The sequence below is a fragment of the Lemur catta genome, chromosome 9 (genome assembly GCF_020740605.2).
Source record: "Lemur catta isolate mLemCat1 chromosome 9, mLemCat1.pri, whole genome shotgun sequence".
NCBI lineage: Eukaryota > Metazoa > Chordata > Mammalia > Primates > Lemuridae > Lemur > Lemur catta.
Window position 1 is genome coordinate 6,188,375 of NC_059136.1, and position 14,005 is coordinate 6,202,379.

General features: G+C 43.7%; 1 protein-coding gene across 1 annotated transcript; it reads left to right on the forward strand.

The window, feature by feature from the left end:
- The first annotated feature begins 14 nt into the window (after positions 1-14).
- Positions 15-8,413, forward strand: MRPL46 (mitochondrial ribosomal protein L46). The gene is made up of 4 exons (XM_045561746.1): positions 15-271; positions 2,162-2,351; positions 3,080-3,253; positions 8,029-8,413. Exons 1-4 carry the CDS (start codon positions 44-46, stop codon positions 8,277-8,279), a joined length of 843 nt encoding a protein of 280 aa, XP_045417702.1. The 5' UTR covers positions 15-43; the 3' UTR covers positions 8,280-8,413.
- Positions 8,414-14,005: the final 5,592 nt, after the last annotated feature.

A 14,005-nucleotide genomic window follows, 5' to 3' on the forward strand; every position in this document is an offset into this window, starting at 1 on the left:
GGTCTCCGCTGGGAGCCGCGGTACATTATGGGAGGGCAGAAAGATGGCGGCGCCCGCGAGGCGGACTCTGTTAGGAGTGGTGAGGGGCTGGCGGCGCTTCGAGAGGCTCTGGGCTGGTAGCCTGAGTTATCGCAGCCTGGCCCTTGCGGCCGCACCTGCAAACAAAGGATCCCCATGGCGTCTGTTGGGCGCGTTGTGCCTGCAGCGTCCACCGGTGGTCTCCAAGCCGTTGACCCCATTGCAGGAAGAGATGGCGGCTTTGCTACAGCAGGTGAGACTGGGATATGGACTTCAGGGTGACGTTGGGGAAACAGTAGCACCACACGGGGCTGAGTTCGAACCCAGCTTCAGTACCAATTAGTTTGCGAGTCCGTGAGCGAGAGTCATTTCACCTCTCTGAACTTCGGTATGCAGTGCTTATCTGCAAAATCGTACCTACCTTACTGACTTGGTTTGGTACATAGTAGGCATTCAACAAAAAGTAGTTTGTTTTTCGTTTGGTCTTGTCATTACCTTTGGCAAATATTGGGAGATGTTGTTCTTGTTCACTTAACGCAGTAGGGATCCGGTGGCGAACAAGAATCAGCCCGTCACGAGGAGCTCACAGTTTGGAGGGAAGAAAGTCTGTGATGGGATAAGTATTAAGAAGAGGGAAGTACAGGAGGCAGCGGGCACATCTGTGAGATGCCTGTGATAAAGTCTGCTCTGTTTTACTTCACAGGGCTATTTGTGCGAAGGGCAAGGGCAAGTGAAGAAACATGGGCAAAAACTGAGTGTAAAAGCTGTGAGGATAAGTCTCCATAGGTAGTGATTGAAGGGTGTTTGTTTCCTTAGAATCTGAGATGCTTTTGTCTTGGTCTACTGAGAGCTATACTGTGATTTTTGCTCAATTTATTTATTTACTTGAAAGTTCATTACGCACCTGACAGATGTTTACTGAGCACATACTATGTATCAGACAGTGTGTTGAGTGATAGAAATGCTGTAATGAATAAGACAAATCTAGTTCAGGTTCTCAGAGAGCTTAAGTCTGGTAGAGTGATGGGGGAAGTAAGGAACCAAATAATCATATGACTAATTGCAGACTCTGATAAGTGTTGTAAAGGAAAACACAGAATACTATAAGAATGTTTAACAAGGACATCTAATGTTGATTTTTATGGTTTTATGATTTTGTAAGCATGTAATCCCAGCTACTCGGGAGGCTGAGTTAGGAGAATTAGTTGAGTGCAGGAGTTTGAGAGTTGCCTGGGCAATGTAGCGAGACCCCATCTCCAAAAAAAAAAAAATGTGTCAAGGAATGTCTTTCTGAGAAAATGATATTTAAATTTAGATCAGAAGGATGAGTAGAAATCTCCCAGGAGAAAGAATGTGAAAAAAAGGCCGGGCGCGGTGGCTCACGCCTATAATCCTAGCACTCTGGGAGGCCAAGGTGGGTGGATCGTTTGAGCTCAGGAGTTCAAGACCAGCCTGAGCAAGAACGAGACCCCGTTTCTACTAAAAATAGAAAGAAATTATATGGACAACCAAAAATATATACAGAAAAAATTAGCTGGCCATGGTGGTGCATACCTGTAGTCCCAGCTACTCGAGAGGCTGAGGCAGGAGGATCACTTGAGCCCAGGAGTTTGAGGTTGCTGTGAGCTAGGCTGACACCATGGCACTCTAGCCTGGGCAACAGAGTGAGACTCTGTCTCAAAAAAAAAAAAAAAAAGAGGAAAAAAAAAAAGAATGTGAAAAAAACATTCTAGGAAGAAGAAACAGCATCTGTAAAGCTCCTGAGGCAGGGAAGTCCTTGGTGAGTGACATTCTGATCAAAGACTGACATGACTGGAGCATGGAAAGTAGTCAGGCAGTGCGTGTCCTAGCTGTCTGTTTTTTTGCATCAGTCTTGACCCCCAATCACATTCTCACCTTTTGGCAAATGTAACTCAAGCTCAGAGTGCAGGTGGCTTTTTCCTGTCTCTCTGTGGTGTTTTGATTGTATGTCTGGTTATGTTGGTGATGAACTTCTGAGCTTGTCCAATGTGCTATAGCTCTGTTTTGTTTTGTTATTTTATTTTATTTTATTTATTTTATTTTATTTTATTTTATTTTTTGGTTTTTTTCGTTTTACTTTTCACAGAATTGAGGTAGTGTTTTGTCCTTTTAATTTTCTCAGATTGAGATAGAGAAAAGCCTGTATTCAGATCATGAACTTCGTGCCCTGGATGAAAGTCAGCGACTGGCAAGGAAGAAAGCTGACTCCTATGATGAAGAAGATGAGCGGGATGATATATTGCTGGTGCAAGATATGGAAGATATGTGGGAGCAGGCATTCCTAAAGTTCAAACCTGGAGCTCGCATAACAGGTTTATAATCTTTTTAGGCCAGAATGAAAAAGGGGTAGTCTGGTTTCCACATACAGGACAGTTGCTTAGCCTCTGCTTTGTGTTTTAAGTAACAAATAATTTCAAATAACAAAATTTCTTCAGGTGGAAGAAAAATAAATTCTTTTCCCTGTTGCTCACATCTAATGTCCTATAACTTTTAAAAGGCCTGTGTTATTTTTGAGTGGGAGATAAGGGTATTGAGATAGCCTTTTCTCTCTCAGTTCAACTTTGTGAATGTTGTCTGTGTTTACACCTGGTGGAGGAAAGAGTGGAGGAAAGCCTTTTTCCACTAGTTCCAGAGTTTTATCTGAAATCTCTCTTAAAATAGGAAGCTGAATTCTGTTATCCTTGTTTCACTGATGAAGACTGAAGAACAGAGAAAGTGGTGCTAGTTAAGTCAGTAACAAAGCCAGTGATATAATGTTTGAATCATTATGGACATTGCTTCTTTTTCAAAGGCTCAAAGTATGGTTTGCTATTCAAAGAAATTTACCTCTTTATTTCCTCTTTTTACCTTTGAGTTTCTTCAAGATTGTGAGACTTTTCCCTGAAAGTGGTCACAGAGATGAGTCAGAGTCGTGATTTGCTTATAAGGTCTTTGAAGGAAAGCACTGTAGCTCTTCTTAAAGGAAGATTGTAAAACCCAAAGCTCCGTGGTTCTGACAAATCGCAGTCTTCTTGCTTCCTCTGGTCCCGTTTCTTTGTAGAGGCTGATGAAAAGAATGACCGAACTTCACTGCACCGGAAGCTAGACAGGAACCTTATCCTGTTAGTCAAAGAGAAGCTTGGAGACCACGATGTTTGGATGCTGCCCCAGGCAGAGTGGCAACCTGGGGAGACCCTTCGAGGGACAGCTGAGCGAACCCTGGCCACACTGTCAGGTGGGTTCTCTGCCTTCCTCTAAATCCCACAAGATTCACTTGAGACTCAGCCAGAGGATTTACAAGCTGCTATGAGGATGGGTTTAAGGGTAGGGATGGGAAGGTTAATGGAAACTTTGATGTTTTTAAAAATTTCAGTTAGAAAAACGTAGGTATGGATTTTCCTTTGACCAATGAGATTTTTAAATTTAGTACATTCAAAATTAATATTTCTACCATTCTCTCAGCCTGCTTATTGGTACCACTGCTTACCTATTCACTTACCTAGTGACCTGAGAGGTATGCTTGACCTCATTCTGATGTCCATAAGTCCTTGAGTCCCACCTGTTCTGTTCTAAATAGTCCCTTTATTCCCATAGCTTTAGCTGTGACCCTTATTACTTTTCACTAGACCAGGGTTTCTCAACTTTGGCATTATTGATGTTTGGGGTCAGATAATTCTTTGTGGGGGGGTTACTCTGTGCATTATAGGATGTTTAGCAGCATCCCTGGCCTCTACCCACTAGATGCCAGTAGCACTACCTCATCCTCTACCCTGCCTACACCCCACTGTGACAACCAAAAATATCGCCAGATGTTGCGAAATATTACCTGGGGAGCAAATTACAGTGGTTGAGAACCACTACACTGTACTATTGAAGTAGATGCCAAGTAAGTTCCCCCTTGCTTTTGTGTCATACCCTTCAAAGCTACTAAAATGAGCCTTCTGAAGGTTTCCTGTAAAAATTCAAACTCTGAAACATGGCCTACAGGTCCTGTTTGCTGTGGTCCCAAGCTCCTCAGTCTTGTGTCTTATTGCTCATTAATGTATACTCCAAGTTCTAACCTGGCAAACCTTTTGCATTATGCAAAAGTGCTATGTGTACATTATTGCAATAATGTGGTCTTTCATGTCACTTTGCTTTGGGACATGTGGTCCCTGGTGTGATGCTTTACTCCTTCCTGGCCTGACTGCTCAGTTTTTAAGACTTGGCTCAAATACGTTTTACTTTTTGTGGTGGAACGTTCCCCAGGCCTCCAGGTAGAGAGAGTACTCTTCCCTCTAGGCTCCCATAGCACTGTGTGTGTCTTTCAGTTTATGCAGCAAACGTTTACTCTGTGCCTACCATTTGCTAGGCCCTCCCTAGGCAGTGGGGTCGCAGTGATGAATAGGACACTGCTGTGCTCCCTAGGAGCTTATGTGCTAGTGGGGAGTGTACTCTTTCACTTATGCCATTGCACTGTAATTGGTTATTAACACATGTCTCTCCCCAGCCAGAATTTTGAGTTCTTTGAAGGTACAGATGGTATTTATTCCTCTCCATGAACCCAGTTCTCAGGAAGTACCTGGCACATAGTAGCTACTTGCCGAATGTTGAGTAAATTGATTTGATGGTGCACAGCCACTTTACTGGCCCTGTCGCCAGCATAAGTGCCTGCTAACAGAATGTCAGCAGCCTTTCCCCCAGGAGCCTGTGTGGCCTGTAGGAGAGACATCAACACAGTGTGGCAGGTTGGGGGTGTTGCTGCTCTCTGTCTCCTCAGCCATCACTTAGATAGGCCTTGGCAGCTGAGTTTCTTGCCAGGCTGCTTGTGTCAGGTGCTCGCCCTCCCCCACGTCAAACCCTCAGGACTGATGCTTGCTTGGCTCCCCCTCCTACCTGCACATGGAAGGGGTTCCACCTTGGCACTACGTTTTCCTCCTTTTAACATTCCCATTATAAATAAATATAAAAGGAAATATACAGAAGATATTAAAAGATATAGTTTTGTTTAATGCATGTAAAACAAAACAAAACATACTGATTTATTACAAATGTATTGACTTATTGCAAACTTACTAAAATGGCAAATAGTATAAAATAAAATAGAACAGTGAGCAATATAAAAGTATATGCTGTATATAAAAAAGTAAAAGTACACTTTTTTCCTCCTCACTGACTTCACGCTTCCAGTATTTCTGCAAGATGGAATTTCTAGAGGTGGAATTAATGGGTCAAAGGTATATACACTTAAGTTTTTGGTAGGTACCGCCCAGTAGTTCTCCTGAGTGTGTCTAACAATCAGTGTTTTCAGGAGTGGGGTATGGGAGTGTCTATTTGCCTAGACCTCACCAACACATGAAATGGTCCCTTAATTTTTGCCTGTTTAGTTGGTAAAAATAATCTCTTTTAGATTAGCATTTTTCTGTTTGCTAATGAGATTGACCATCTTTTCATATGTTTATTGGCTGTTTATATTTCTTCCTTTGCAGACTACCTGTTCAGATCCTTTGCTCTTGTTTGTAGTGAGCTGTTTTTCTTTTTAATTTGATTATATTTTTTAACCAGTCTTTTCCAGATTTTAGATAAGTAGCATACATTTATTGAATTAAATTTGGAAAATTCAAGAAAATATAAAGAAATATCCTAATATAATTCTACCACTCATAGAGACCCACTGCTAACATTTTGTATTGTATGTGAGCTCACACCATATATCAATTCTTCATCTAATGCTAGTAGTGTTTTTTTTAATATGAGAAAAGCAGTTTATGTATATGGTGAAAAATTATCAAACAATGTTTAGTAAATGTAGTGTAAGAAGTAATTTTCCCTTCTTAGAGGCAACCTTTATTAGCAGTTTTTTTGTGTATCCTTTTAGAAATTTTCTGTGAATATGCAAACACATGAATATTTAATGTTTCCTTTTTTCCATATAATGGGTATACACGCACGCACACACACACACACACACACACACACACACACACTGTTACGTACCTTCCTTTTTCCTCATATACAGCTTTTAAACATCTTTCTGGATCAGCCTATAAAAGACCTATCTTAAACTTTATTAACATCAGCATACTGTTTTATAATATGTCTGCACTGCAGTTTAGCCAGTCTGTTGGTTTTATAAATAAAGCTGTAGTGAACATCTTTGGACACTCATCTTTGCTCACATGGGCAAATAAGTATATTTGGTAGGATAAAGTTCTAGAAGTAGAGTTGCTAGGTCACAGAGTGTATACAATTGATACTTCTTGCTCATTAATAGCAGTTATACTAATTTATACCCCCCACAATATGTAGGAAAGTACCAGTTTTCCCCTTATCCTTCATAAGCAGTGTACAGCTCAAAGTTTTTAAACTTCACTTATAATATATTATTGTTGTTTTAACTTGTGTTTCTTTAATTATTAATAATATTGAACACCTTTTAATTTATTTATAAGCCAGTGATATTTATTTTCATGTGCTTGGTTTGTTTTTTTTGTTTGTTTTTTTGAATTTGTTGTTTTTTCCTCATCCTTTTCCCTTTCCCTTTTCCTTTCCTGTTCCCATTCTCTTTCTCTTCCTAGACAGAGTCTCACTCTGTTACCCAGAGTAGAGTGCCATGGCATCAGCTTAGCTCACAGCAACCTCAAACTCTTGGGCTTGAGCGATTTTCTTGCCTCAGCCTCCCGAGTAGCTAGGACTGCAGGCGTGTGCCACGATGCCTGCCTAATTTTTCTACTTTTAGTAGAGTTGGGGTCTTTTGCTCTTGCTCAGGCTGGTCTCAAACTCCTGAGCTCAAGGGATCCTTCCTCCTCGGCCTCCCAGAGTGCCAGGATCACAGGTATGAGCCACAGCACCCAGCCTTTATTGTTTTGTGTGTTTTTTTTTTTTTTAGAGATGGGGATCTCTCTATGTTGGCCAGGCTGGCCTCAAACTCCTGGTTTTTAGAGATGGGGTCTCTCTATGTTGGCCAGGCTGGCCTCAAACTCCTGGGCTCCAATGATCCTCCTGCCTCAGCCTCCTGAGTATTCTCATTGATTTCTAAGTGCTTCTTATACCTTAAGATATTATTCCTTTGTTGAATGTGTTGAAAATATTTTTCCTAGTTTGTCATTATGTCTTTGACTTTTTTGGTGCTTCATTTTTTCTTGCAGAAAGATTTAGTTTTTATATAGACAAGTATAAATCTTTTTTGTTTTGGATTTTCGAATTTTGTTTCTTGCTTAGAAAGGTCCTTCTCAATATATTAAGGTATAAGAAAGTATCCCACATTTTCTCCTAATACTCTTATAGTTTTTTTTTTAATGAAAAAATTAAACAATACAGAAAAATTCAGAAAATATTAAATGCCCATGAAACTGCCATCTGAATGAACAACTCTTTTATGAAAATTTAAAATTTCTATTGTTAAATCTTTGTTCGATATGGTATCAATTTTGATGTAAGAACTGAGCATGGGGTCCAGCTTTATTTTTCCCATTCAGTTAGCTAGGTCTTCAAATGCCATTTAGTAATTAATCCATCATTTCCCTTTCCTTTGAAATGCTGGGTTGAGGTTACTAACCTTTAGTTATAGATTGCAGATATTGTCTACCCATCTGTCTTTGTCTTTTAACTTTGTTTATAACATTTTCACTCTGTAGAAGTCAAGTCTGGAGTCCTTTTAATGCATTCCATGTGACACCCATTTTAAAAGTGGATGAACTTTGCTATATAGACCAAGTGTCCTGGTCCTTCATCCGCAGATGACTGGGCTGAATGTAGAAGCTAGGTGCTCTTATTCCCAGCTAGTGTTATTTTAACTGCATTTCCGACTTCTAGTCTAAAATCAGTAACTTGGCACTTGGGAATGAACCCACTGAATCTGGACTCCATGGGCCAGGAAGCATTTGGATTGAGAGGGGAGGAGGCTCTTTTCAGGAATGGCCCTAATCCTCACTCCTGGGGATCTCACAGAGACCCTCTATGATTTTGAGAGCCAGAGTAAGCAGATGGATGTGTCTTTATCTTTCAATTCTGTTTTTTTTTTCCTCTCAGAAAACAACATGGAAGCCAAGTTCCTAGGAAATGCACCCTGTGGGCACTACAAGTTCAAGTTCCCCCAGGCAATGCGGACAGAGAGTAATCTTGGGGCAAAAGTATTCTTCTTCAAAGCACTACTACTAACTGGAGACTTTTCCCAGGCCGGGAAGAAGGGCCATCATGTGTGGGTCAGTAAGGAGGAGCTGGGTGACTATTTGAAACCAAAATACCTGGCCCAGGTTAGGAGATTTCTTTTGGACCTCTGATAGACTGAACTGCCTGCGGACAATGCTCAGACAAGTCTGGGATTAGGGCCTGAAGGACATGTGTGATTGCCCCACGTTTGCAGGTAATATCAAGCAGCAGACTAAATTCTGAGAAATAAATGAGTCTTTTGTTGTGTTGGTCTCAGCTGATTTGCCCCTTGAGGACTACTGGCTTCTCCCAATGAAGAGAGAGCCATCTCTTAGGATGCCTTTCCATTTTCCCCCCAAGGTGATAATTGAATGTGGTATTGTATTGTAGTGAATCAACTGACTTGGCCCAGGAATTAAAAACAGAAGGAATGAATCAACCTAAAAACCTTAAGCTCTGTGAAAGCTTCTCCGCCCATGAGAAAAACCTAGTTCTATATAGTTTCTTAGCCATTTTCCATTTTTTTTTCCTTCTCTTTCCACTTGATATGAAAGTGTTTTTAATCTAGCCTAGGAAATAATCCCTCCCTCCTTCCCTTCCGTCCTAAAAGCACTTTGTGTTTAAAAAGAATTGAATCATATCTTCCCTGTTTTGAAACAATACTAGAGGATTTGTGGCCAGGTCGTGACTTGTGCCATGCTGCACATCCCTGGTGGTGCTGAGCTCTTGTCTCTGGGTTGCAGCTCTTGGCACTTCAGTGTGTCACTTGGTTTACCGCTGGTCCCCAGTGCCTGGCACATGCAAGGCACTCAGTTTGCTAAGTTAGCGGAAGAGAGTGAGGAACTCGGGCATGCCCCTGTGCCTGGAACAGTGGTTTCAGCAGTAAGTCTGCAGTCCTGGATCCCATCCAATGCTGCCTGCTTTCTCTCAGACAGCCTTCTGGGTTAAACAGACTAGACTGTATGATGCGAACTTGTGAAACGGGGTTTCTGTTTCTGCATCAGATGTAGCCTCGTGCTCTTGCCCAGGGTCAGGGAAATTGCTTTCTGTGATCAAAAGTGAAGCAGCACCTAGTGCTGACATTTCCCTCCCTGCTCTTTCCCCACTGTGTGTGTTCTCTTTCCCTTGTCACTGAGGGGAGCTGTCCCCTAGCTTAGGCTTGCTGATCGTGAGCAGCAGTGGCACCGTTGAGTGAAGCCCGGGTGCAACCGTGGGACCAGGATGCACTTTCCCTTTCTGGGTTTTTGAGTGAGTTTTGTGTGTGAACTATATTGCATATTTTTGGTTTCCTGGGCACGTCTAACTGAGAAGGGAAGGAATCGCCAGGGTGAAGTGGTGACTGTTTTCATGACCGTGCAGTAAGATGGTCTGTTTGTTACAACATTGTTTCTTTAGTGGGACATAGCATATATGCAATTAGTAAATAGAGAAATAGTGTCAAGATGAACCAAAATTATGTTAGATTTTCCTGTGAGATCTTCCTCAGAACATCAATATTTGAAATGATCAGGGACAAGATTGAATAACTTAAGAAGAAAAGCTGAAAATTTTATAGAAGTGCCTTCCTTACTGCAAGTAGGGCTGGGTTAGTAGCTTCAAGAAGCACTGTTAGTCTTTCCACCATGTTCAGCAATCTGGGGGAACCGAGTAGAATGGAAGAAGCTGTGGCAACGCCCTGCCCCACTGTTTTAAAAAATGAAGAAGGTCCTGTTCTGGATCACAGTTTTACTTTGGATGGAAGTCACCTCTGCAGCCCTCCATCTCAGGAAGCAGCGTGAGCTCAGGAGTGAAGGCTGCCAGGGCCTGCTGTACGTGGTGGGGGGGTTTAACTGCGGCAGCAGCATCACTGGGTGTCTTTTGTTGTTGCTCTGGCCACAAAATTCTACAGGTTTTGAGTGATCTGTCCCAACCCCCTTTTCTGATATTCTGGAGTATGATAATTCAGGATGCAGTATTTTTAGCATGATAGTAGATAGAAATGACTGTATTTGCCGAGTGCCAGCTTGAATCTTCCACTGGCTGCCAAACATGACCAAAAAATTGTTTCTAGTGTATCCTTTGGGGGATGATCGCCAGGGAACAAAGTATGAGGTGATGTTCTCAGCGTGGGAGGAGAGAGTGATGTGTAATGTGTGTGGTGCTGTGGGGATTAGGAGTTACAGTTTGAGGTGTGTTTGTACAGCCTAAGAAGAGAAATGCCACTGTGTGCGCGTGCGTGCGTGTGTGTGTGCATGTGTGACATGTAAAACACCGCCCAGCTTCCTACAAGGCTCCTCCAGAAGTTTAGGTACCATCCTCCCACACTTGGTCCTTGCTTTCCCAAAGAATTTCCAGTCTCTCCTGGTTTTCACCTTTGCCGCTACTACGGAGAAAATATTGCCCTGCTTATAAACTTGTTTTCCTGGTAACTTATCCTCAAGGATTACCTCCTGCTGGGCCATTTCTGCACCTTATGTGTGCTTCTACACTTAGCACTTTATGAGACAGTTAGTTGTTAATTTGGCTCCTATACCCAACTGAACTTCATATGTATGTGAGTCAGCTCCTTTCCCCATGAACACTGGACTTGAGGTCAGAACACCTGGGTTTGAGTTTGTTTTATGACCTCGGTTAAGTTGCGACTACCGTCCCTATTAATGACAGTGGAGTGACTGCTGGGTGCCGGGAATGGTGCAAGGGCTCTTACCTACAAGGCATATTTTTATTCAAACCAGCAGGGCAGGCATCGTTATCCCTGCCCCTTCGCCTCACTTTTTCTTTTAAAGAGACAGGATCTTACTCTGTTGCCCAGGCTGGAATCAGTGGCATGGTCATAGCTCACTGTAACCATGAACTTCTGGCCTTAAGGGATCCTCCAACCTCAGCCTCCCAAATAGCTGGGACTATAGGTATGCACCACCATATCCAGCTAAGTTTAAATTTTATTTTGTAGAGATGGGGTCCTGCTATGTTGCCCAGGCTGGTCTTGAACTCCCAGTCTCAAGGGATCCTCCCACCTCAGCCTCCCCAGTAGCTGGGATTACAGGCACAAGTCACCACACCCAGCTCATTATCCCTATTTTATAGATGGGAAAATAGACTCAAAGAAGTTAGTTAACTTGCTAGAGTTACTTGCTGGTTCAGAATTCAAACCCAGACCTGTGTACAAAGCTAGTCCTTAACCTTTGTTAACTTTATCTTTCTCATCTGTAAAATGAAGATGAAGATGATACTACCTCCCAGGTAATGTGATAATTTATGTGAAAGTACTCAGCACCGTGCATGGCTTGTTATAAACACTCAGTAAATGTTTCCCTCCTTCCAACATATTTAGGTTCCCAAATTCTGCTCCTGAATTTAGCTGTGTCATTTTTAGCTTTTACAACTCCCGTTCTCATCTTTTCTATGTCATACATTGTGGCAACCAAGCATTTCTGACCTATTTGGAAAGGGACTTGAGTAATTTGGACATTAATGGATTCCATCAGCTGATCTCAAAATGGGTGTGTGGCAGGTTAGTCCTATAACTACATCCCACTGGTTGGGCGTGTTAGCCCTGTCCCACCCTGGGCCAGGAGATCCAGAGCCATTGTTAGGCACAGGCTTCTGGGCACTGAAGACAGAATAGGCTTGCTGACCCATTCTGTTACCCCAGCAGGGGAAGAAGGTGTGCCGCTGAAAGGTCAGCAACCCAATTATGGAAAGCTCACAGATCGCTAAGCTGCAAGCACACACAGCAAGATAAAGCCTGTTCGCCTGAAATCTCACAGCAGCCTCCGCCCCCGCCCCTCTGCTTTATTTTCTAGAAGCCTATTGGGCCTGGATTATGGCCAGTCACTTTAGACTACTGGTCACCTTTCACCTGCCTCAAAATTTCAATGTTTGAGACAGGAGGTTTGGGAAAAAGAGCTCATCTCCCTGCTTCCAGAAGAGGTGCTGCTAAAGGTTCAGGGATAGGTCTAGACAGCTGAACCACCGCTGCAGCTGAGGGGCTGGGGCTGGCGGGTCCCCTGTGAGCCAGCGGGTGGGCATGGCCAGGGAGGGCACTGTTAGCCCAGAGCAAGGAACGGTGCACACACACCCCAGCTAGCCTACCCTAAGCCACTCTGAAGTGGGCCGGCAAAGCCAGCACGAGGCTTTGTTCAGAGGCTTTGGCAGTACAGATACACCATTGATTGCTGAAGTATCAGATGCTGAGGCCCCAAGTAGCCGCTGAGGGGCTGAGGAAGGGGCCGAGGTTGGGGGAGACCCCCAGGTTCTCCTTTGGCTCAGCAGGGGAAAATTGTCCTTATATAGTCAGATGAGGCCCCCCCACGACCAGGGCCTTTGGGGCTGATAGACGAAGTTGAGAACACCCTGGGACTAGGGGGCTTGGGAGGACACTTCCAGGTCAGAAAGCCGTGGGGTAGGTCGGGCTTAGAAGAGGAGAGAGGACATGCCCAGACTAAGAAGCCAGATGGGGCTGAGGCGGCCAGGCAGGGCTTTGACGGCTGGGTGGGGCTCATACACACGCAGACCACCAGGTGGCAGAATTTGCCTGGCATCCACTTTGTTCTGGAAGTAGAGGGGCTGTCCCTTGAAACCTTCACTGCACCTGGCCTTAGGCTTCTGCCCTTGAAGAAGTGTCTATCTCAGGCTGAGCAGAATCCCGTGCCCTCTGGGGTTAAGGGGTAGCTGGAAGCTGCCGTGCAGCCAGTCAGGACAGATGTGGGGCACGGTGGCCATCTCTGCCTCCATGCATCAGATCCAGGAAGTGCCACAGCTAAATGTGTCCTCAGGAGGGCGAGGGGACTCACACTCATGCACTGGGGCCACTTCATAGAGCCTTGTGATAGGCCTGTCTGTCCACATAATCTGCCTCACCTAATTCTTATGGCAGCCCTGCGTGGCAATTTTAATCGTGCCATTTTTAGATCAGCAGACAACCTCCTTAGGGAGGTGAAGAATCTGTGAAGGTCTCATAGTCAATGTGTGGTGGACCCAGGATGTGAACACAGAGCTATGTATTCTAGAGCCATCCATTGTCCCCTGCTGCCTGGACGCCCACATTTATATCATAGAATTCCTGACCCGGTTATCGAGGGGCAAACTACTGCAGGCCCAGGTACCGCTGGAAAGGCCCGTGCTGGGGCGATTTGCACGAATATGGAGGGGATTGAAGTAGAGAACAATGACGCTGAAGGGATTGAAGTTACTGAGCCTGGAGACCAGAATGACAGGAGTCATGGTTGGAGTGTGTGTGTTACTCACACAGGGGTGTTGGTGAGTCATATTTGGATGAGAGGAATGAAGCTTAAAACTGCAGCAGTAGGAATTTTGAGAAGTTACACATGGGAAGAATTCCTTGACATTTAGGATTATTAAATATTAAAGTGAATTCTTATTTTTTTGAAGAGAATTTTTGAAGATGTTACTTTTTAATACAAAAATCAACATTTAAAGCACAGTTTGGGAAATCTAACTTGTAACGGTGGGTGGCAATCTCCGTAAGTAATAAAATGAGAACAAACGTCATTAAAAATAAGATCAGTTCTAAGTAGTCCACTGGATTAGTCTTTCAGGTTCTTTGTCAATTACCTCAACCCATTTTCTCAAAGACAGTAAATCTGCATGACAAGGAAAAACCTCAGATAAAGTGAATTCTTGAAACATTCTAGCTACCCTGCAACAAATACTTGTGGAGGAGGTTGTTTTACAGTCAAGCACTGGGGTAAAATGGTGATGGGACTACTCCTGGCCGACGTCCTCATGATGGTTTAGTGCTGAGGGTGGGGCGGAAACAGCCCCATCGACAGGCCAGGGGGGCACGTGCTGTGCACCCAGCCACCAGGGGCCGGGGTGGGCCTCCCACACAGTCGTGGGCAAGCTGAGATCCGAA

Excerpts from the sequence above, each read along its gene's own strand:
- MRPL46 (XM_045561746.1), top strand. The coding sequence starts at position 44 with ATGGCGGCGCCCGCGAGGCGGACTCTGTTAGGAGTGGTGAGGGGCTGG. Across the intron at positions 272-2,161 it reads TGGCGGCTTTGCTACAGCAG|ATTGAGATAGAGAAAAGCCT; the intron begins GTGAGACTGGGA and ends TAATTTTCTCAG. Across the intron at positions 2,352-3,079 it reads ACCTGGAGCTCGCATAACAG|AGGCTGATGAAAAGAATGAC; the intron begins GTTTATAATCTT and ends GTTTCTTTGTAG.